At 43.4% G+C, this 25,000-nt stretch overlaps 1 protein-coding gene across 5 annotated transcripts in view; it reads right to left on the bottom strand.

Annotated features, from left to right (window-relative positions):
• Positions 1–25,000, bottom strand: part of ehbp1 (EH domain binding protein 1) — a 163,483-nt gene that overhangs the window by 15,512 nt on the left and 122,971 nt on the right. For 4 of the 5 annotated variants that reach the window (XM_053632663.1, XM_053632666.1, XM_053632667.1 and 1 more), the window contains 3 exons: positions 21,167–21,305; positions 19,469–19,569; positions 16,525–16,648 (listed from right to left, as the gene is read on the bottom strand). In XM_053632663.1, coding sequence (XP_053488638.1) covers positions 16,525–16,648; positions 19,469–19,569; positions 21,167–21,305 — 364 coding nt within the window. The remainder of the gene's footprint in view (positions 1–16,524; positions 16,649–19,468; positions 19,570–21,166; positions 21,306–25,000) is intronic. The other variant, XM_053632664.1, reaches the window with a different exon arrangement.

Below are 25,000 nucleotides of genomic sequence, written 5' to 3'. Positions count from 1 at the left end.
AAAAAAATAAAAGCATATAAGTATTCAAATCTTAGACGTTTACTAAGATTACTCCTTCTATTATCTACGGAAACCTACAATGATATTAAAAATATCAGTAAGATTTATATATATACACATATAATTTATTGGATACTTTCTATACTTTCAAGGTGGCTGTCCCGAACCCTAACCCCTTTCAGCATTCTCAGCAACTTATGAAAATTATATCGAAATCATTTTGGCTTTTTATTCCATTTATTGTTGTTTTTAAATTTTTCACTGTTGTTTATTTGTTTTTGTTTTTTTTTTTTTTTTTTTTTTTTTTTAAAGTGAAGTACAATTTTTTTTATTTTTATTTTATGTTTTCTTGGTGAATCATGAAACTTTACGTGTCCTGCATTCTCATGTCACGACTGAAACAGTGTATATTTTAGTCCATTTATATAATAATAATAATAATAATAATAATAATAATAATAATAATATACCAATACCTGACAAGTAATGATTCGACAGCTAGTACTAATAATATTTCTTATAATATTACTTATACTAGCACTGCTTAGTATGATGTGTATTAGTACCTATACTTTATTAGTGTTTAATTAGTATAATAGTTGTAGTATACTATCATTAATACTACTACTATAGCTGCAATAATAATGAGTACACTATTGGTTTCTGATCGTTTTTAATTCCTATATAGTATACTACTATTATCACTATAATCATAATGATGTGATTGCACTACTGACTTCTAATAGTTAGTATATATATATATATATATATATATATATATATATATATATATATATATATATATATATATATGTAGCCATCATATATATATATATATATATATATATATATATATATATATATATATATATACACACACACTAACTATTAGTAGCCTATAGTGTAGTCACATTGGTATTGCAGCTATAGTATAGAAGTAGTATTAATGACAGTGTAGATGACATTAGTATGGTATTAACTAATTAAGTGTATAGTATTAGTATAAACAGATTAGCCAGGATGTGGTATTAGTATGATAAATATATAATATCCATATCAGTATCTAATTAAATACTAGTTAATACTAACTAATAATAATTAAATACTAACTATTAGAAGTCAGTAGTGCAATCACATCATTATGATTATAGTGATAATAGTAGTATACTATATAGGAATTAAAAACGATCAGAAACCAATAGTGTACTCATTATTATTGCAGCTATAGTAGTAGTATTAATGATCGTATACTACTACTATTATACTAATTAAACACTAATAAAGTATAGGTACTAATACACATCATACTAAGCAGTGCTAGAATAAGTAATATTATAAGAAATATTATTAGTACTAGCAGTCGAATCATTACTTGTCAGGTATTGGTATATTATTATTATTATTATTATTACTAGCAGTGTTTGCATTCAAACGCACTATTAGTTTTGGTACGGTAGTAGAGCATAGCAGTGGTTGTTAAACTAGTCAGCACTTCCAAGTAGTACTACTCGTACAGACATGATCATTGTCATTTACATAGCTCATATAGTTCTTTAGAAATAAACGATTGAGGGACAGTAATGAAAACGATAAAATAAAAGTATAGTTATTATCTAGATCTTAAAAACCGCAGAACGATCTTAAATGTTCTCAGGATTACTATTAATATGAGTTAAGGGGTGAAATAAAAACAATGAACACTCAGTACTGTTAGTATTGTAATATAATCTTACTGTTCATAATACAGGATTGGATAATTGTTAGGCTGGGGTGCTAGCAGCTCAATGCGCAGGTGTAAACAGTAGCAGTAGTTAGAGTTAGCGCTTTAGTTAGTAGAACACTGCTATTCGTACTCTACGCTAGCACCAATCAGTACTGCTGTTCTAGCAGCTCAAATGTTTCTGGTTTCAGACTGCAAGCTAGGATAAATATAGCGTACCGAGAGTGTATACTATATTAGCTAAACACTGCAATCATGGGGAGCCATCAATATAATAAAACAAACGGTGTGTCTCGGTTATAGAGTAACCTGCATGAATTTGAGCATGAAATTTTCAAAAACAATGCCAGAATTCATCAAAAACAAACACCCACAGTAACCCGGAGTGCTCGTCTGCGCACGGCATGTTTCTGTGATCACGTTTAACAGATGATTTACTGAAGACGGTGCGATTCCAATGGATTCTATCATGCTGACCATATCAACACTTGCTGAACACAAGTATTTAAAATCCTGAAGAAAAGCTCCAATCCGCTACACGAGCAGGATTTCAATTTGCCACCGGTATTGTTGGCCCGACGGTGCTTGCTTTGCGGCTTAAGAGAAAGAATTCATAACCATAAGCGCTCTTAAACTGTGGGGTGAGAAGCTGCCGGGATCGACAAAGTCGCTTTTAATGAGAGAAAAGTCCGCAGCTATACATACAGCGTTATCGCGCCGTCATTCATGTAATTGTTTGAAGATAGGGTTCCGTCTAATATGTCACACTTGTCTGTCTCCTTACTGCTGAGAACGCAAACAGCCACTCTGCAAACAGCCCGGATTCCCGAGCTCACGGCCAAGACGTCCCGCGCTCGAGGGGTAAAACAAACAGCCACCTGATAATAGATTTCTCTCATGTTTTCCCACTGTTTAGGCAAAAATGTTCATTTCGTTCATCGTTTCACACAGCGGCCCGCACGGCTTGTACGAAAGCCGGAGCGACGTGGATTTTCGTTCTGTCTGGCAACCGTCAGTGAGCGATCGCAATATAAAATATCTGTCTGCGACCCCCTACTCTATTAAACTGCACTTAAAAAAAAAAATAAATCAATAAACATTATCACGGCCTGACAGACTATCGGCTAGCCGGGGCCGCACCTTTCGCCTTAATCCCTGCCTGCTATCGCACGGACTGGACAGACAGTTTACGTTACAAAACAACTATTACGCTTCTTGTCAGTCCCGCTGAAATATTAAAGTGATGAATAGTGATGGACAAACTGGGAGAAGAAATTGAACGGAAAACATGACGAGTCAGGACGGCCCTAAGGTGAAACGTTCTTTAAATAAATAAATAAATAAATAGTCACGGAATATGACAGCATTTGCATGTTTTACTGTTCGTGTGTCATTCAAAGGTCTAAACTGGGCAATGGTAACATACTTACCATGAGAAATACAAAAACATACAGTACATACAAAGCTAATACTTTCTGCTCAAGCCAACAGGTGAACTGAATCCCTCAGTGCATCTCAGACTTGAAATGTGCTACAAAAAAAAAAAAAAAAAAAAATCAATCAATAACCGAGTCCTTAACAAAAGCAACCCAAAATACAGGTCTCTAAAATGAGCCTCTTGGGTTTAGGGCTAAACACAGATCTCATTCTCCTGCTCTCATTCTTATTTCGACTATCCCTATAACTTCATTCTTCGCTCCACTTTGGGGCTATATTAAACACAGAGCCTGTGCTCAAGGGCTTTTGGGGCGGGGGGAAAGCAAGACCCTTCAGGTAATTAATATTGCACGAGTGGCAGATGAGAGAGCGGTGCAAGAAAGATCACCTGGTGAAGCCCTCGGGGGGAGGGGAAAAAAAAAAAAAAAAAAAAAAAAAGGTGTTTCATTAAAAGGGTCTGAACAATAAGAAGCCAGGAACAATGCGTTTTGGCACTCGTGCTCAACAGGCTCTCCAAGTTGTGGCTCGGATAAGAATGGCAACCTATCCCGGGTTAATAATCTCATAACAAAAGCTAAAAGACATCATCCTATTAACTAGTGATCTCCAGAGCTAATGCGAGGTACTTCCCAATGCCTTTTCTAGAGAACGCTGCTGTTAAAGAGAGAGAATTCAGGTTCCACCCCCAGCAGGGGACCAGGAACTTCTTTCACCCTTTATCTCATGCTCTTGTTCGGGACCTTTCAAGTGGACTCGGAGATGTGTCAGCGATATTATTGAGCTTTAGAAGGGAAGAAAAAAAAATAAATATTCCCTCTTGTATTTGGAAAATACACCATTTTGTACGGAAAGTCGTTTTGTCAAGACTGAAAGCAGAACACGTTTGCGATTTAGAGATCGATTTAATTCTCAACTCGTCCCCGAAGAGGAAAGTTTGCGACTCCTCCACCTCACCCACCCCCACCCCCACGACACCGTCTCCAACTCCTTGTTGCACATTTTTACCTTTTTCCGCCCCCCCCTCCCCTCCTTTTCTTCCATTTTCTTCTCCTTTCTTTCTCAGAAGGAAGATTAAATGAGTGATGCTGGCTGAAAGGCTCCGAGCCGGGCCGACACAAAAAGCGCTAAAAATTCTCATTTAGTTGTCTTTATTTTGCTAGCGCCATGTGGTCCTTGAAGATGTTGAAAACATGGGAAGCGGAGGAAAGATCAGAGCCGGCTCATTAGCATCGGGACAGAATTGGAGAGGCCGTGATGTATAGCAGCCCTGCTCTAGAGCTCCAGCACGAGCGGTTGGTGGTAAGCTCTCCGTTTCATTGTGCTTTTGTCTTTCCTCTGGGTCTACCTCACAGCGGGGAGCTACACTAACCCTGGGTTACACAAGAGAATTATAAGGAATTTTCCCCTTTTTTTTAATTTATTTTTTTTTAAATAACACGGAACGTACTCGAGACACTGCACGACGACGTCGACGACTCCACGCGTACGTGATGTCCGTATTCCTTCCTCGCGTTTACGTTATGATCAATACACGCGAGGATCTTGTTCCTCATCTCGATTCTGACTGGTCGGAAGCTGTTGATTCATTTTCTATAAACGGCAGCTTGGACAATAACGTCAGCCGTAATTCACATCACACGTCCACATTCACGCGCTCGCTCTAACGTCATTCACGGGGACTTCTACGTCGGACGCTCCACATAATCTAAATCTAATATTTAAAAAAAATTACGTTGCTATTGAATAAAGAAATTTTTTTTTTTATAATTCTTGATATGGTGACGCCTTATATAAGGAGATGTTTATTTAACTTGAACGGAAGGAGTCTCCAGTACCAGTACGTCTTCTGCCACATGAAAGTCTTGGGTATTTTGCGCTTTCCAGATTCTTAGGGATGAAACAAGTTGCGTTGTTTTTTTTATAAATAAATCTTATACACAAAGAGAAAGAGAATGTCTGTTTATAAGTGTGAGCACTAACAGAAGTTGTTAGCGGACGGTCCAGAACATGTAAATGTAACTATAAACGGATAAAAAGTATGGCCCCGTGCTTTAATAAGTAACATTTTTAAATGGTTATACTTGGCGAATTGGTGTAAGAGGTATATACGAGGAATAAACATTATATAGGAAAATAATTAACCTTGAGATCGAAAGAGTAGCGGTTTATTCCTGACATATCTACTATCCTTGACTGACAGGCTTCCTGACAGAATATCTGACAAGTTTTTGTGTTTTTTTAATTATTTTTTTAATGTAAAATAGCAGCATAAGGTTTCAAATAACATCATGCCCCGCTTAATCAAACAACATGGCCGTCTAGCACGCCGTCTGTTAGCAAACAGAGCTAATCCTACACCAATAACCATGCTGTTCTGGCAGCTCCTCATCAAAAAAAAAAAAACCCCCTCAGTGCCAACACTCTGCATCTCCATTTCGCGTCTGCCTTCCCTAGTTGTAGCGAAATGGATAAAGGTCTAGATGGATGGGTTTATCGGGGCCGTCCTGGTGGCTGGCCCGCTATCTCGAACGATGACCCTGAAGTATGTCAACAGCTCATTTCCCCCAGAGCGGCGAGGAAACGCCATGCAAGTCGTAATCTGTTGCCTCTTAAAGCGCTCCATTCAGACGACACATCTCAGCATCTCTCCACACTTTCGCCAACGTCGCGCCACGCCGGCTCTCGCCCGACGTGTGAAAACGTGTAATAAATAAATAAAGGAATAAAATTCGACACTTTCTCACTTGCTGATAGATATCAGATACGTTTGGATTGAAACTCACGCCCAAACCGTACTATTTGACGGAAGTCGTCTTACTAGAACTTATTCTAGCAAGTAATGGTAGCTGAGGGGACGGAAAAAAACCCAAAAAACACCACAATAAGAGATGCTAATAACGGGCGTTATGAGAACAGACACTTCAGTATTCCAGAATAATGTTTTAAGCTCGTCTGGAATGGATTTGATTTGGATTTTTTACTTCTTTTTTTTTTTTTTTTTTTTAAATAGCTGACGTCGATTCTGTTGATGTTACGTTGAAAAGGTAAAGAAATATTTACTGCAGGACGCAGGAGTTATTTCCTCTACCCCGAGATGGAAACCCCTGCAGTGTTCATTTCTAGATTTCTACTACAACCAATAAAGCTTACAAAGCGGTCAGTGTCAATAATTTGGTGGCAGGAAAATCTTCGGCTTAACGCCGTGCTGCCTTCAAAAGTGACTCGGATCACATGTTACCAAAGTGATCAACAATCGAAGCGACAATAGCTACAGCGGCGAGGGAGGGGGGGAGGGGGCAGAATAAATTAATACTCGATTCCTCCAGCTTTGATGGAATTAGCCGTACTCCTTTTCTCAATGTGCCATGTGAATGTTCTTGTGTTAAATTATTTATTTTTTTTTTCTTCCCCCCTTTTCCCTCCATTCATCTCCGTTTTTTTTGACAAGTGAGGCCACCCAGCAGAAAGCAACTGATGCAAAACCCCCGAGTAATCCCTGCGTTTATCTCTCCACCCTGGTTAGTCGGAACACAGTGGCCATTATCTGGCGGATTTGGGCAAACTTTCATTTATTTGTTGGCCTTGGGTATTCTCTTTCCCCCCAAAACTCTGGTGTCTGGGTTTAGGATCGCACCCCATAACCTCCCCCCCCCTTCCTCCTCCCCCAACCACCCACCCCACGGATACCGCTATTCCAATGTAAATAGATTTGCATAGAGCCACAATGCATCCATCTGAGGCACTGATTAGTTGACAGAGGAGAGGCCTGTTGGCATGAGGGGGTGAAGGGTTGGTGCATGTAGAAAAGAGAAACTCCTCGAGGACAGGAGAAGGAAGACATGCATATGGATCTGTGTTTGCATGAGGAAAATCTTTGACGCGGCCAAATGGAACCGTTTCAGTTGGACTCTCATGAACGCTGCTGTAAACAAGTCCGCCCCTGCCAACCCTTGGCTGTAATCGTTACTGCTATGTGTGCTGAACGTAAAACCAAATTTCTACCATGACTACGGGATCTGTTTTTTATTTTTTGACACCGAACAGGACAGACGTCTACTCCTCCGACTAAACGGGCTAATCCAGCTACGTATGCCTACCTACAGAGCCGACACACTAGCACGACTCTCTCGGCGTCCTGATGCTCCACCCCCTTTGTAATTTCCTTCGTTAGCGTTCCTTTGATGGATTAACGCCTCGCTGGATAACCTACACTTAACTAATAGCTCTGAAAATTCACACACGTTTGCTACAGTTTCATTTCGAGAAGCGTTTAACATACTGCGTGCAGTACTCGTAGTAAAGAACGCGCATCTGCGTACAGCGAACGTGGGAAGAAAAGCTTGACGGTACCTATTTAACATAAAGAAAGCAAACCAAAGGCCAACAGAAGCAAATAGTGGTTTAGCATTAATAAATAATGATTAAAGCGACGGTTTCGCAAAGAAAATGACACCGATTTCTTTATAAACGTGCGTTACACACCGTGGCTAAGCTACAGGTTCTCATTTTCAGATAATCTAGTTTGTAAAACTGTAAGGTTGGCCCATATTTACACCACGTTTAACATCGGGGACGAACAAGTTCTTCTACAACCGATAAAATACCACACAGAATTTCAGATATATATTACGTGAAAGGACACTGACAGGAAGGAGACGAAGAAGACAAGGAAGACGAACAAGAGGAAGAAGGAGAAGAAGAATAGTTTGAAGAGAAAGAAGGGAATGAAGTAAAACAAGGTGGAGGAGAAGAAGAAGAGGACAAAGAGGTCGAGGAAGAAGAAGAAGAAGAAGAGATTAAGGAAGCGGAGGAAGACGAATAAGAGGGGAAAAAAGTAGAACAACGAAGAGGTCGAGGAAGAATAATAAGAGGAAGAAGGAAGAAGAAGAATACAAAGAGGACCATGACAACTAAAAGGAAGAAGGGAGGATAGAAGAAGACGAGGAAGACAAAGAAGAACAAGAATAAATATAAGGTGGGGGGCGGGGGGGGAGAAAAAGAAGAAGAAGAGGAGGAAGAAGAGTACAAAGAAGACCGAGACAACAGAAAGGAAGAAAAGAAGATAGAAGCAAAGGAGGAAGACAAAGAAGAATAAGAATAAATATAAGAGGAGGAAAAAAGAAAAAGATGATGATGAGGAGAAAGAAGAAACATAAGAGCGGTAATATGAAGATGGGGGGAAAGAGAAGAAGAGGAAGACAAATGATAAGAACAACAAATCAAAGAGAAAGAAAGAAGAAGAAGGAGGAGGAGGAGAAGGAGAGAAATGAGGAAAGGAAGAAGAAAAAGAACAACAGTAAGATGAAGACACGGGGGGGGGGGGGAAGAAAAGGAAGAAGAAATAGTGTCCCATAATACCTGAACTAATCCAATATCTGCATAACTTCCAGCTATCCTGTGTGTGTGTGTGTGTGTGTGTGTGTGTGTTTCTTCTCGTCTTGTGTGGAATGCTACGAAGACGGCTGCTCAGTACCGTGTCAGTGTTCAGGTGGACAGTGAAGCAGGTGCAATCGTTTTTATACTCAAGATTCATTTCATAACAGACTTCCATTACGGAGTCATTTCACTGGCGTCGTAGCTCCGGTAAAAATAAATAAATAAATAAATAAAATAAAAAAAGACTCGAGAAGTAAACGTCACACACCGAACGTGTCTTAGCTAATCGATTACATGTGGGGTGAGAAAGAAATCGTATAAGTTAGGGTTTGTGTTTTTTTTGGACGGCGAGTGAGGATCCAGAGCTGACTGGTGACGATGAAAAGAACGCGCGTGATCGGTTTAGACGTCGGTTCCGTCTCCTGCTGTCCATCGTAACAGAGAAAAGAACATTTTCACACACAGCTGAAGTCTTGAAGGCTGCCTGGATCATAAACGCATTAATGCGAAATGACGATGAAGAGGAGGAAAAAGACTCCAGATGACTGGATACAAGGGGAGAGAGAGAGAGGATATATGAGAGAGAGAGAGAGAGAGGATATATGAGAGAGAGAGAGAGGATATATATGAGAGAGAGAGAGAGGATATATATGAGAGAGAGAGAGAGAGAGAGAGGATATATATGAGAGAGAGAGAGAGAGAGAGGATATATATGAGAGAGAGAGAGAGAGAGAGGATATATATGAGAGAGAGAGAGAGAGAGGATATATATGAGAGAGAGAGGATATATATGAGAGAGAGAGAGAGAGAGAGAGAGGATATATATGAGAGAGAGAGAGAGAGAGAGAGAGAGAGGATATATATGAGAGAGAGAGAGAGAGAGAGGATATATATGAGAGAGAGAGAGAGAGAGAGGATATATATGAGAGAGAGAGAGAGAGAGAGAGAGAGAGAGGATATATATGAGAGAGAGAGAGAGAGAGAGGATATATATGAGAGAGAGAGAGAGAGAGAGGATATATATGAGAGAGAGAGAGAGAGAGGATATATATGAGAGAGAGAGGATATATATGAGAGAGAGAGAGAGAGAGAGAGGATATATATGAGAGAGAGAGAGAGAGAGAGAGAGAGGATATATATGAGAGAGAGAGAGAGAGAGGATATATATGAGAGAGAGAGGATATATATGAGAGAGAGAGAGAGAGAGAGAGAGGATATATATGAGAGAGAGAGAGAGAGAGAGAGAGGATATATATGAGAGAGAGAGAAAGAGAGAGAGAGGATATATGAGAGAGAGAGAGAGAGGATATATGAGAGAGAGAGAGGATATATATGAGAGAGAGAGAGAGAGAGAGAGAGAGAGAGAGAGGATATATATGAGAGAGAGAGAGAGAGAGAGGATATATATGAGAGAGAGAGAGAGAGAGAGAGAGAGAGAGAGGATATATATGAGAGAGAGAGAGAGGGAGAGGATATGAGAGAGAGAGAGAGAGAGAGAGAGAGAGAGAGAGAGAGAGAGAGAGAGAGAGGATATGAGAGAGAGAGAGAGAAATGAGATAAGTCAGTATGGAGGTACCACACAGTCAGTGTGTGTATTGCCACTCCCCGCAGTTCCTATTTGATAGTTGCCCCTCCCCCTGCATTAGGACCCCCAGTGTCTCTCCTCTACCCCCAGGCTATGCGCTAGAACAAATTTGAGCTGTGTCATATTGCACGCATTTCAACAAGGCCAACACAGTCGCCGCCCTGTCCGCTTAATGAATTAAACCGAGCGAGTAATGGATGTGCTAACACTATTAGCCCTGCTTTCCATATCTGCATTGTGGATTCTGTCGTTTTCTTCCCCCCCCACCTCCCTCCCCTCTCATTCTCTCTCTCCCTCTGCCTGTCAGGTTTGCTTAAGGACAAATTGATAATGAGTCCCCTCCCCTACTGTAAGTACAGGACTCAATTCCCCGGGTATCTCTTCATCTCTCCCTAACGGCAGGACAATGGCGTTTAAATTGTCGTTTCCATTAGATGAAATAAGCTGGTTTGGCTTTCGGATTCGAGCACCAGGAATGTGCGGGCCCCATACAAAGGCAAATGAACAACAACCGGGCTAGCATAGCAGGGCCTGTTAGCACATGAAAGCCCTAATTACAGGCCAGCCCCCACCCACACCTCCCCCCCCTCCCCTCCTCCCGTGTCATTACACTTAATTGTAAAGTGTGTCTTAATCAGTTACCATATGAAAAGGTCTGTTAATGGACCGCATGGCTAAAATTCAATTATGTCGTCAGTGAACGATTTGTTAACCAAATAACGATCAATTACGCAAATGGGTTCTCTATGCACCCAAACTGGTTTGCTAAGGCCTTAATTTGTCGATTTCAGCCCAGACCGACGGAGCAAAGCTATCATTTAACCGATTCCATGATAATTGTCAGGAACGGACGTCAAACCGCACACAAGTGGGGAAAAAAGAGAGAGGCGAAGCGTCCGCATGGCGACAAAAAAGACCGAAAACATGCAATGCTACAGTGTAATCGTGAAAGAGGCAGGATTAGTGTGTTTTTGGCTGCGTCTCCACATCATAGCAGCTTTCGCAGGCCGAGACACTCGAAGCTTTGGCTGAGAGCTACTGGAAGGATGAAAAGGCCTTCGAGATGCTTCAATAAAAGGGAGATTATAATAAGCGGCGTCGTTGTGGCGCCTTTCGAAAATGCTAATCGGGCCTATCACGAGCTGCCCGCTACGCCGTACGCGGCGCGCCGTTTAACTCAACTTCTCGCCAACGATTTAAAAAAAAAAAGAAAAAAAAAAAAAAGCAAGCAGCAGCCACCGAACACCGTGGCGTGAGAGAGGAGAACAGAGGAGGAAAAAAAAAAAAACGAGAAAGAACTTGAAGAGGAGGGACGCCGTCGACTCGTCATAATTTCCATTAAAAAAAAAAAAAAGAAAGAAAAGAATTATAAATCTATATTAGACATCTTTGAATGAGAAGCCTATCTGCAGCAAGCAACAAAACCCTCCCCCCACACCCACCCACCCACCCCCTCCCCTCCACTCCCACTGGCTCCATCCACCGTGCGCGTTTTATCTTAAGATTTTCAGACAATGCCTGGAGGATCCCGTTCCCTAATCTTCCTAAAAATCCCCTTTCATCCAACTGTTAAAGAATGTTTGAAAGGCTGACACCAGACCGAAAGGAGAAAGAAGAAAAAACCCGTCCTCGCATTTGGGTGGGGGGGGGGGGGGTTGAGAGCTGAAGATGGTGTGGGAATGGGGTTGGGGGGGGGATGCTGGACCGCAAAGTCAGTGCAACTTAACTAACGGAACGGTGCGTTCGCCGTTTCGGGGGACAGACGGTTTTAAAGGTGGTGCGAGACCAGCTTGTTCTTTAGTCCTTCGTTGACCTGACTCTCAGAGTCGAGCTCCTTCTCTCTCTCTCTGTGTATGAACCAACAGGCGTCAATGAGTCACTAGTGGGCCTGGATTCTTCTAACTTGAATTAGTTATATATATAAAAAAATATACATAAATAGGATGCAATAAGACGACCAAAATAAAATAAAGATTGTAAACGCACCCCAGCTGAAAATGGACCGCTCTGGTGTTAACCTCCCTTTGAAGTTTTTTTTTTTGTTGTTGTTTGATGGGGGACACGGCAAAATCCGGCATTAAATCTGAAGAGCCGGTCACCTCCTGATCGGGCTCCGGCCTTTGCAGCCGCTCCAAAAGCGCCGGCTTTATGAGGCAAATTCCAGCGTTTGTCTCCAGGCTTACTTACTGCCGCTCGGCGCGCATGCTTGGCGGGGAGGCTAAATGAAGTCTTTGGTCTTTGAAATTAGAGTGGACAAGGTACTGAGTCCAGAGAGCAGAAGCGAGAGAGAGAGAGAGAGAGAAAGACAGAGAGAGTTTGCGACAATGGCACGACATAAACACGTGTGTGTGTGTGTGTGTGTGTGTTGATTCCCAGAGACATCCTCTTCCTCAGAATGACAGGTATTACACTCTAAACACTTTTTTTTCCCCACTCTTACTGTTGAAAGATTATACCGGTTATCCCATTAATGCTGCGGGGAAATGCCATTCTTGTGTCTTTAAGCTCTTGCATAGGAGGTCAAGAGGAGTACGCCACCGCTTACACGGCCGCTGTGGATGTAATCTTCCCAAAGTTACAATAATTAATGTTAAGCTTCTTTAAGCAATACGTTTCTGAAAGAACTCGCCTGATAATATACTTAAAGCTGCGCGGGCTGTTTGTGTTGCCCGAGCTCGGAGGCCGGATCTCCATGCTGCTCACGTAGCCGAGCTTAAATCTTCTGCTAAACTAAAGGGGTTGGATATTAGCCCCACCCCCCACACCACCACCCCTACCACCAACACCCAAACACAAACTAACACACTCTCTCCCCGCCCCGAAAAAAAAATAACAATTGAGTTTTAGACACAAAACACACACACGAAATTATTCCTGGCCGACGTAACACCCGAGACGAGAGCCGACAATTACGCCGAGACAAACGACAAGCGCGTACGAAAACGTGCGAAAGCTGAGAATAAGCGAGGAGTCTGACAGCCGCGTCATTACGCGACGGTTCGTCCTTACACTACACTGAGCCGACGATATCCGTCTCGTATGAATATCTGTGACTGAGATGAACGGAGGGGGTTAAGAAGAAGAAGGAAAAAAAAAAAAAAAAGAAAAAAAAAACCGAGAGGGATTAGAGTGCAATAAAACCTGTGTCAGTCTTATCAGGCTCGAGTGCAATTTTTAAACATATGTTAATCTCGGCTAAAACTCGTCCTTTTCCCTTTCTGCCTGCTTTTTTTTATTTTTTATTTTTGTTATCTGTCTTATCGAGCGCTCGGTAGGTGTGAGCTTCGCCGAGTGCCTTTAGAAGCCATTATTTTCATAATTGCGTCCATTGTGCTGGGTTATGAGGCGATTTGAAAATCATATGTGTGCACGAATGCATAAATAGAGATGGATGTCGAGCAGGTGCGTTCCAAAAAGCCGGACCGATATCAAAAGCGCAGCTGATAAAATTCTCAATACAACACCGAAACATTCTGTGGTGCGACAGATTGACCGTTCGGAGACCTTTTTTTTTTTTTTTTTTACCTCCCCCCCATCCCCCTTTCTTCCCCCTCGTCCATCACTCTTCAAATTCGATGTGTTCATTAGAACGTATTCATTTTTTTTTTAAAGGACGACAATAAACATCGAGACGTGACGATAACCCGAACGAGTATCACCGGCGCCGTCGATGTAGGCGTATTTATTTTATTCGATTATTATTCATTTTCCTCCATGTGAAGGACACTTCTCCCTCTGGTGAAAGAATAACGAGTTCATTAAGCGCGAGCTGCAGCGAGAGCCCCGAGCGCCGGAGTCTGCGCCGAGCTCGCATCATTAGGGCACCGCCGTAATTAAGAGTTGTTAGAAAGCGAATTCTCCAACTGCAGATTAGAAAATTAAACTATTTACTGATTACATATTAATAGAGGACAACAATGGCGCTTGCCATAAGCTTGGAAGGCGACCAAGGAATAAATCTGTGTACTTAATTACTATAAACAATGGTTGCATGGAAATGGAGGGGTTTTTTTCGGAGGCGCGCTCCCTTCTGTAATGTGCCTGATATCAGAAGACACTTGACAATTCTTGTTCAATTATCTCCGTTCTCTAATGTGCTGTGAACTGCGCACGGTAAATAAATTAAGCGGCCCAATTACTGCCAAGTCTTCTGGGGAGAGCTGACTCGGCGCTCATAAGAAAGAAAAAAAAAAAAGTATTAAAAAAAAAAAAAAAAAAAATCGAATTCAGTGCACGGTGTATAATCTAAAGAGGCAGCACAGGGCTACGGGAGGAGGGGAAGAGGAAAAAAAAAAAAAAATAAAGCAGAAAGGGAGAAAGATGAGGAGGGAGAGAATGGGAAGGAGTTAAAAGGTTTACATCGATCCCATTTATAACGCTCATGAATGGCTGAATGAAATGACTCAATGGATAATGAGCAAATGAATGAAAGAAAGACGGAATTAATACAGAAATGGAGATCTGCGCTCCCAAAAGTGTCACGGTAGAAGCCATCGGTTTTAACCCTTCCAATTTATCTGTATTCTCTCTCTCTCTCTCACACACACACACACACACACACACACACACACACACACACACACACACACCACTTTACCTGAATGATCTAGACATTATATCTGCATACAGGTGGATATCGTATAGGCTCCATTTCATTCATTTCACACTTTGGGTTGGGTTTATTAACTCCGTTGGCATGGAGATGAACCCGCACGTTGATCTTTGTTTACACGTCGGCCGTCTCGGTGCGACGGCGTTCGTCAACGTTAGCGTTAGCTAGCTATTTTGTTCATTAGAACAAAAAGTGAGAAGCGCACGACTCCCGTCGTAAAACCCGCAGCCGTCACGCATCGTTCTTAACGTCGCTCGATATGACGGCTCGGGGAGGACTTTTAACGACGCCTGACGATCCTGTGTGCGTGACACTCTCCGAAACAAAACAAAAAAAAAAGAGGTAAGCTTAGGATCGATCTTTTTACCTGGGACGGTTGTAGGTCGTGTCTTTAATTAGCTCATAAAGTAGAGCTTTAACGTCAATCGGTGATCCTTAAACGATTTATTATAGAATGCAGAGTCAAATGTACACGAGGTCTCCCGTCGATGACGCCACGCCAGCGACGAGGAGAAAGTACAGTTGGGTACGGCTATTTCGGAGACGGTATACGCGTGTGCCGTGAACGTTCGCGTCTGGACCTCGTGGACAGGAATCGACCGCGCTTGACTGGAAATCACTTTCGAAAACGCGAGAACTAAAGCGAAATTGATCTTTTACATATTAACGAGATTAGGAAGATGCGAACGCTCCGTTCTGGATGCTGTATAATGACTGTTCATCATCATCATCATCATCAGGAACCAGGAAAACACGTGCTTATGCAGGGTTGCACGGGTCAACAAGGACACTAAGTGCATAATGTTTAAATTCCTAGGAAAGGAATATGCACAAGAGACAGGATAGGATCTTTTTTAGTAACTTTCTCTCTTTTCCACACACACACACACACACACACACACTCTTGAGCATGTTGATCTATCTCAGGCTGTTTGGTTTGTGTCCTGAGCTGCTAACCGGCTTGGGTTCATATCACATCACAGCGAAAAAGCCCTTCAGGCTCGCACAATGGCTCCGGTGTCTGTAGACTCGAGACGAGCCGAGAAAGAGCTGGAGGGAAAGGAAGAGGGGGGGGGGTGCTGGTGGTGTTGGCAAACGCAAAATGGAGATAGTCTTGATACGAGAGCAATGCGACTGAGACGCATATAAACCAAAGCATCTATTTTGCCCCCACTCTCTCTCTCTCTCCCTCCCTCCCTCCCTCCCTCTCTCTCTCCTCCCTTGTTTAGTATCAGTGGCCGCATGGCTGGACGCTGTGCTCCAATTTTAGCCGTTCCCTGTTTGCCGAGCATCATCTTTACAACATTTTAGTGGCCAAAACCGTGCCCTTTACCTCGCCCTTACACACGGCGGATCCTCTTTACACGTGCATGTGTGTTCGACAAACACAGGCAGAGGACGCACTAGTATGTATATCTATGTGCACATGCTATTATTTTTTTGGCTCCTCACTAAAATTCCGTTTCTGACACACACACACACACACACACACACACACACACACACACACACTTTCTCTGTCTACTCCTCCCTCTTTCCCTCTCTCCGCTACAGCATATCAATGAAGGCCAGATATTGGATGCGTGTTGCGCTCGGCTGCGCTATCAGTGGCCGTTATCGTTCTCGGTGAAGCTCGGCTTATCGCCGTGGTCCAGAGAGCCGGAGAGCCTTTTCATATCCCCCCCCTCCTCCGTCCCGCTTCAAACGGCCCCCCACTTCCCCCCGAAACTCGGAGAGAGTCGGGCCGCGCTCGATTCGCCAGACCCTGTTTAGGGCGCAAATTGGGCGCGCTACCTGTGTCCATGAGATAGCGCAGGCGCTTCTCCACACACGAGGCGCGCGTGTCGATCTGCCTCTGCTCGCTCTCCAGAGCCACCAGCTCGCCCACCACGTACTGACTCGTGTCTCTGAACGCCTTCTGAGAGAAACAGAGAGAGAGAGAGAGAGAGCGCGAGAGAGAGAGCGCGAGAGAGAGAGAGAGAGAGAGAGAGAGAGAGAGCGAGAGAGGTTAATCATCACTGATGTCACATTCTACATGTAAACACAAGAACAAACAGAAAAGAGGAGCGGGAAAGAGAGAAATTGACGGAGAAGAAGGGTGAGAAAGACCGAAGGAGGAAAAGAGAAGAAGAGAAAGAGAACCTGAAGGGGAGAGGGAAAGGGAAAGAGAAAAGGGAGGTGGGGGGGGGCGGCAGAAAGAGAGAGGCTAATCATCATTGAGTGAAGGTCACTTCTACATAAAACCACATCCTGGTTCTTATTTATGACACACAGCAGCAAACAAACAAACAAACAAACAAACAAACAAACAAAAAAAAACACAAGCAAGGATGGGTTTGTTATTTATTGTGGACATTAAAAACATGCCACAGGGAATAATTTGTTATTTTACTTGCGAAATGTAATGCGATCTCTCCAATTTTACACTTCTCCAACAGTATGTATCCCATTTCTCCTTAATCTTTACGATCCAAAACACATACGACTGTAACGATATCCTAATATTCGATATTCACGCGTGCGAATCATTTTCTGGAAATCAAACCTGAGGGAAGCTAAAATAAATAAATAAATGAATGAATGAATGAATAAATAAATGTCGAACCTACAGTGCACATACGTATCCGTGTTCTCATTTTACCCTCGATGCCTGAGAACAGGGGTTTCGTTCTGGTTAAAAACGCCGCACATCGAGACAGGGACCTTTAGAGGATCCGGATACTTCGGAAAGCGGCGGATTTCGGAACAAAACGCAGCGTAAAAAGTCAGGGAGAGAGAAGTCCTCGCGTTACTACTGATATGAATGTCGATAGGACGTGACACGATTTTCTGAGAATAACAAGTTTACGACGTGTTAAAATCCACTTCCTGTGGCGGTTTCCCTCTCCTGAGGACGTTCAGTAAGGAATAATCACTTCGAGTCATGCGGCTGCTGGAAAACGATCAACGGTGAGATGTGCTGGCGTTCCCACCCTGAAGCGGATTCGTCTCCGATGACAGCGGGGTTTTATTCTTCCAACACCCCAGCGACGCTCCAGGGCTAGAGCCATTATTTATTTATTACATGACGACACGATGTACTTTTTATCCGTTTTCATTTACATTTCATTTCGTCGAACATCCTCGAATCGAGTTCGTTCGTTCGTTCGTTCGCTCGCTGTAATGTTTTGGTCCCTCACCGGCGTCTCTTCGTCTTTCTCATCATCTTACTGATGACCCACAAACTCCTCCGTCCTGAAGACCGGAAAACCTGAAGTTCACAGCTTCGCCCGAGCGTTACGACGACTCCTTCCGTAAGCCGTAAACAAACATCTCCTTGCAGAAAACCGCACCGGATCGACTCTCGGAGCCGCTGTTAAAGAAAATTAATCGACCAATCCGCTTCGAGAATCTAGTATAGATAAATTAATAAATAAATACGCACAATGCATAACATATGTATTGGAATTTGTGGTTTTCAAGCATCGGGTGTAATATTTACCTTCCCTACTTAGCTCTCTAATCCAATACGAGCCTATAGACTACACACACACACCCACCCACCCACCCACACACACACACTGTGAGAAGGGTCAGTGGGCTTGTCAATAGGAAACACACACACGCAGGGGTAAATTGAAATACAGTGGTAAGGTGGAGCAACGCCTAAGGCCTGTCAGCAGGAGACCTGACAGAGGTGAACACACCCTTACACACCCTCACACACTCATTTACACACTCACACACACACACACACACACACACACACCTCCTTTCACATTAACTACTGGACACCAAAATGCTGTCCCAGTCACAAAGTTTATTTTCTTTAAAAATGCTTGCAAACACAAACACATGCCTTATCGTCTCTCCCTCGGGCCAGTCGCACCCCCCCGGGTCTGAGAAACGACGGAGGATGGCGGGGGGGAGGGAAGAAAAAAAAAAAAAACGAGTGTACATTCATAAATGATGGACACATAGTTAGTGCTGATCCGGTGTATTTTTAATAGGAAAGAAGAAACAGAGCGATAAAGAGGAGTGAGAGAGGAAGAGGTTATTCCCCCCCCCCACCTCCCTCCCTACACTGCATTTTCTTGGCGCTGTCCATCACGGGCTCCTCTCCTGCTGCAGCTCTATCGCTGCATTTCTCCCACGAATCAATTTTACACATGATCAGCGCCCCCGCGCCGCCATAATTAAGGCTAGAAATTACCATATATATTATATTAATGCAAACATCATTGGGAGGGTAATTCTGGCTGAGCCGGGGGTAATGGGCGGGTTCAACACCGATTAACCTCCGCACAGAGAGACGGGTCCGGTCAGGGTCTCGGCACGGCCTCGTGCTCTCGCGTATACCTCGCTCTCCTGTTCTCACCAAGCCTCGCTCTTTTTAACTCTATCTCTCTCTCACACACACACACGGAGATGCACAAACACACACCGTCCCTTCATACACGGTTTCTGTTTAGTGCAATAATTACGGTCTCTTGCTACAAAAAGAAAAGAAGACACGAAGAAAGACACGATTACTTTTTCCTCTCGATTCCTAATCTCAGGATCGTCAGTACCCGTCTAATTTATCCGAGTCGGAGTCGCTCCGGCTTAAAGGTAGAAATGATCACCTCCCCCCCAATAAATAAATAAATAAATAAATAAATAAATAAATAAACAAAACCCCCAGTGTGTGTGAGGGTGAACGTGTCACTCAGGAATTACGAGCAGGATAAGAATCCGAATAAAGAGAATCGGGACGCACCTCGTCTTCTGCCGGCTTTCGGTTTTCCGCCTCTGAGGAACTGATCCGGTCCTCACCCGCTCGCTTCAGGTCCTCAGGCACCGACCTCTGCCTCTTCACCTCTAGCAAAGAAAAAAAAAAAAGACGAGAGGATGGACAGGGCAAACTGGGACGTGAAAGTGTCTGAGAAAGTAAGAGTATTAGTGAGTACATTAGAGCGGCTGTTACAGGCGCAACAGTTAGTGCTAGTACAGTATGGAGTGAGGGAGAGCAATATTATTATAAAACATTCAATTCTGCTTTAAATTACATCACAATATGATTTTTAAGAGTGTTGTGGGTTTCATCATTACTCCTATACCGCCGAGTTAAATTCTTTTTACTCTGACACCCCCCCCCAGCCCCTTAACCCCCGCCACCCAAAACCTGGGCTGTACTATAAATAAATAAATAAATAAATACATTTTTAAAAAGCATACGATATGAAATATTATCGCACACACGCTGTGTAGAGTTCATTTCCTGTCTAAAGTCCAGGTCCATCAGGTTAAACCAGCGACGTCACGGTTATGACGAAACACATTACACTGGAGTTACGTCTTCGCTTCTGTGTTTAAGTGACTTTTCATTCTTAACCAGATTATCATTTTCTTGTTGGTAGATACGAATACTATTGGTTAAAAAAAAGAAAAAAAAGAAAAAAGAAAAAAGGATATTTGAACAGTAAAACAAATTAGTGTCTGAGCGGAGACTCTCTCTGAAGCTAGAAGCTGAATTCTGGGAAATTATGATTCACTGACTGAGGGCTTTCTGCTGTAGAGTCACTTCTGTCTTAAAGCTACGCTCGAACAACTGAACTGATACAGAGTGGACGTTCCTGATCTTATGCAAAAGTCTGACGTACTCCTAGCTGGCTTCAAAAAGCATTTGCAAGCTGTGATAAGTTTTATTTATTTATTTATTAGTAAACACCCAAAGTACTGAATTAGTAGGGTGTCGAAACTTTTGCACAGGCCCCACACACACGCACACAATATCTATATCTGCATAACTCGCCCGGTAAGGTAATACAAAAGGAACAACAGAATGAGAAAACTATATTCAAGAATTCCAAGCATATTATTCAACGTACGACAAGCTGAAAATATACAGGTGCATCTCGAAATATTTGAATATGGTGGAAAAGTTTGTTCCCCCCCCTCCCCCGTAATTTAATCCAAAAAATTGAACTTTCATATATTTTAGATTCATTACACATAAAGTGAAATATTTCAAGCCTTTTTTTTTTTTGGGTTTGTTTTAATCTTGATTACGGCTTACGGCTCGTGGAAGTCAAAATATCAGAATAAAGAACTGATTTGGTTCGAATCACAGACGATTCACAGACGAATCACAGACGAATCACAGACGAATCACAGACGAATCACAGCGAGTACGCAGATGCATCTCTAATATAACGAATGCGATATTATATTGTGTATAAAATGGACGTTTCCATCACCAGTGAATTAAACATACGACGTTACAGCGATTTCAACGAGGATCCGACGTGTATCCGATGATATCCCACAATGCACCGCAATTGATTAGTGCCCAAATGGTGCGCGAAGAATACCCGTGATCCACTTGTTGTGGATGAGGTAGACGTGATCCATTCAGGACACGGGGGAACGTTTACGTGAGAGAGGATCTGAGGTCCGTCTGTGGGCGGAGTCTTACCTGGCCTGCTCTCCACATACTGGCTGAAAGACTTGAGCTGCGTCTTGCGCACGGCTGATTCCTTGCTGAAGACGACGGGGCTGCGGAGACGCTCGGTCGCCCTGCGCAGACGCTCGGCCTTCAGCTCCTCGCTGTTATTCTGCAAGGGACAGACAGAGAGAGAGAGAGAGACAGAGAGAGAGAGAGCAATGAAAGAAAGAAGAGTAAGCAAAAGGGGAAAAACATCACTTAACTTCAAGAAGCAGAGGACAAACTCATTTAAATAAGCATTAAAGAAGTAACAAAAAGAGAGAGAAGAAAGAAAGTGTGGGTTAACGTTAAATCAAAGGACAAATTAGACACACGCGCGGCCAAAAAGAAAACGTTTAATTATGAAATGCTGAGGAACGCTTAAAAAAATAAATAAATAAATAAAATGTTTCTCAGCCAGTCCGCATTAACTCACAGCAGCAGAAAGGAAGGAGGCAATTAAGTCGACTTTCGGCAAAACCCGCAGCCAGAAAATATATTCAGATTATGCAAATCGAACATGCTATTGTTTTGGAGCTCCGTCCCTATCAAGCGCGTTATTATTACAGCTCGAGTCCAACATGGCAAGCGGACCGGAAAGCGAAACAGCGCCTGTTGTTTTCCTTCCCCTTCCAGAAGAACGTTCGCTGACGTCAATTAGAAAAGGGAAACGTCTAATAAAGTTCGCAATTAGCGAACACGTTCCACTGCTTGAGAGCGAAAGGGGAGAAACATCGTTAGCGTGCCGCACTGGCTCGCTGGGGTGTGCATGAGAATCTGACTGACTAATAAAGACGATCACAGACGCGTACACGCACTCGGGAAGACTTTCGTCGGTTTATTCCGAAATAACGACTTTTCAAACACGCCGCGGTAATTAGCTTCCCGCTGCCAGAGCTGCCGTCACCAGTGACACGGCTGTTTAGACAGTCGAATCGAAACGCTCGGGTCGGACTCGGGTTAAGCGTCGGACGATAAGATCGGCCATCAGGTGCCCGGTCGGCCGCGTGTGTTTTTTGCTGACGGGGAGAAGAAAAAAAACGCGAGTTCGGTCCTCGTAACTTTTAACGAATCACTTGTAGCTAGTCTGACGTGCGAAACGGAAATATCTCCCATTAAAGCAGCAGACCAGACAACGCCGACGTGCACGTTTTCACTCTTTTAAGGGAATTCATCTCAAACGTGTCCGATTAGACAACACGTGTTTAGTGTTTAATCTCGTTAGAGTTGTACTGCAGCTATGAAGCATAAAAGAAAGCTCACAGCTACCAGATTAGCACCGTACAAGTCTTCGAGCTGTGAAGTTACCTCAGATCGTTTTGCTTACATGAGGTCTGACACTACATGACTCTGATTTGTGGAAAAATAAATGACAGCGTCTGAAGGTGAAATTCTATGTGCTTTGGGCTAGTGATGAATATGGTGTGAATATGATGGTAGTTAAAACTGTCCTTTTTGTGTTTATCCATGCTCACTCGGGTCCTCTGCTCCTGGCGTGTGTCCTAAAACTAGCCTGGGGTCTACGGGGTGAAGATTATTCAGTATTTGTGGCTTTTCACACTGCGGGACTAACGACTGTCCGTTTTCTGCTTTAAGACCTATACCTGATTTTCTCTCGACAAATCTCCAGCTTAGATTTCCTCTTTCCCCCACTTTTTAATTCAATTATAAATCCAGCTCGAGTGTGAGAGAGGTTCTATATAAACAAAAAGAATTTACTCACAGTGTGTGTGTGTGTGTGTGCGTGTGTGTGTGTCTCTAGAGACAGACCGCCACGGAGCCCTTTAACCTGGCCTAATTCTCCTCATGTTAATGTCTTAAGAAAACAAACGGGCTTCTATTCTTAAAAAGCCTCGCTAGGCTCATTCTCTCCCCAAGGACCCCAAGACCCTCTACCACCCCTCTGTCTCAACACCTGCCCCCTGTGCCCCTTTGGCAGCCCTGGCTGGGACAGATATAAGGGGGTATCCCCTCAGTGAGATCTAACCCCTTGTTTATATGTTATCGCCGTGATCATTATTGTGCTGGGTGTTATTGAGGTAGAAGTGTGTGTGTGTGTGTGTGTGTGTGTGTGTGTGTGTATGATGCGTGACTAATGTTGCGCTCGACTGCACGCCGCAGACAGTTATCAGTCAGCGCCAAGGCCTGCGCATACGCACAATTACTAATGAGAGGCGACTGGGACGACCAGAGGTGTGTGTGAGAGAGGAAGAGAGAGTTCGTTAAAAGTAGAGAGAGAGAGAGAGAGACAGACAAATGTGTGTGTGTGTGTGTGTGTGTGTGTGTGTGTGTGTGTGTGTGTGTATGTGTGCGCGTGTGTTTAAAGACCGTCCCAGCAGCACAAGTCCTGGAGGAGTTGTGAATGTGAAGATTTCTCCTGGGAGAGGAGCAGTTTATCCTCCTTTTGTTTGGAGAAAAAAGAGGAAATGCATCAGAACTGATTTTTGATGAGACAGTGAGTGAGTGAGAGAGAGAGAGCGAGCGAGAGAGAGGGAGAGCGAGAGAGAGAGAGAGAGAGAGAGAGAGAGAGAGAGAGAGAGCGAGCGAGAGAGAGGGAGAGAGAGCGAACGAGAGAGAGAGAGAGCGAGAGAGAGCGAGCGAGATTCATTTTTTGGCCTGACTTAAAAAATGTTCAGAGGGGAAAACAATTCTCAGTAACAAAAAAAAATGTAATGATAGTGAGTCCTTTTAGGAATTCTTCTGTTTTTTAACTTATGTTTCATGATACTTTAGTAAACAGAAATGAAGGTGTGTTTGATGTGGGAATCTCCACACAGAGACACCGTCAAGAAGCCATAAAGCAGCCCAAAAGTGCAGTAAAGCAGGTAGGACGTAAGAGAACTGCAGTAAAGTGACTGGGACTGCAGTAAAGCAGGCGGGGCTGCAGTAAAGTGACTGGGACTGCAGTAAAGCAGGCAGGACTGCAGTAAAGTGACTGGGACTGCAGTAAAGCAGGCAGGACTGCAGTAAAGCGATAGGGGCTGCAGTAAAGCAGGCGGGAGTGCAGTAAAGCGACCGGGACTGCAGTAAAGCGACTGGGACTGCAGTAAAGCGACTGGGACTGCAGTTAAGTGACCAAGACTGTTGTAAAGCAAGCGGGATTGCAGTAAAGCGACCGGGATTGTTGTAAAGCAGGCTGGACTGCAGTCAAGCGACCGGGACTGTTGTAAAGCAGGATGGACTGCAGTAAAGCAAACGGGACTATTGTAACGCAGGATGGACTGCAGTAAAGTGACCGAGACGTTGTAAAGCAGGATGGACTGCAGTAAAGTGACCAAGACTGTTGTAAAGCTGGTGGGATTGCAGTAAAGCGATTGGGGCTGTTGTAAAGCAGGATGGACTGCAGTAAAGTGACCGGGACTGTTGTAAAGCAGGATGGACTGCAGTAAAGTGACCAAGACTGTTGTAAAGCAGGCGGGACTGCGGTAAATCGACCGGGGCTGTTGTAAAGCAGGATGGACTGCAGTAAAGCGACCGGGACTGTTGTAAAGCAAGCCAGACTGCAGTAAAGCAACTGGGACTGTTGTAAGTAAGGCTGGACCGCAGTAAAGCAACTGGGACCATAGTAAAGCAGGCTAGACTGCGATAAAGCAACTGGGACTGTTGTAAAGCAGGCCAAACTGCAGTAATGTGACTGGGTAAGCTGGAGGAAAAGTGTGTCTGAAGTCTGAGAGCAAGGCCAAAAACTCTGCACCTGACTTTCAACACCAGGCCATTTGAATCAGAGCGAGCTCTGGCACTACTGTTATTGTGCTCCTACATCAAAAGGCAAGGCTGCATCTGCTCACAGGAAATCCCTTCCATCAGCAAGGAGAGTGAGGGGGA

This window comes from Ictalurus furcatus, chromosome 9 (assembly GCF_023375685.1).
Source record: "Ictalurus furcatus strain D&B chromosome 9, Billie_1.0, whole genome shotgun sequence".
Lineage (NCBI taxonomy): Eukaryota > Metazoa > Chordata > Actinopteri > Siluriformes > Ictaluridae > Ictalurus > Ictalurus furcatus.
This window is presented reverse-complemented; position numbering and strand designations above follow the sequence as displayed.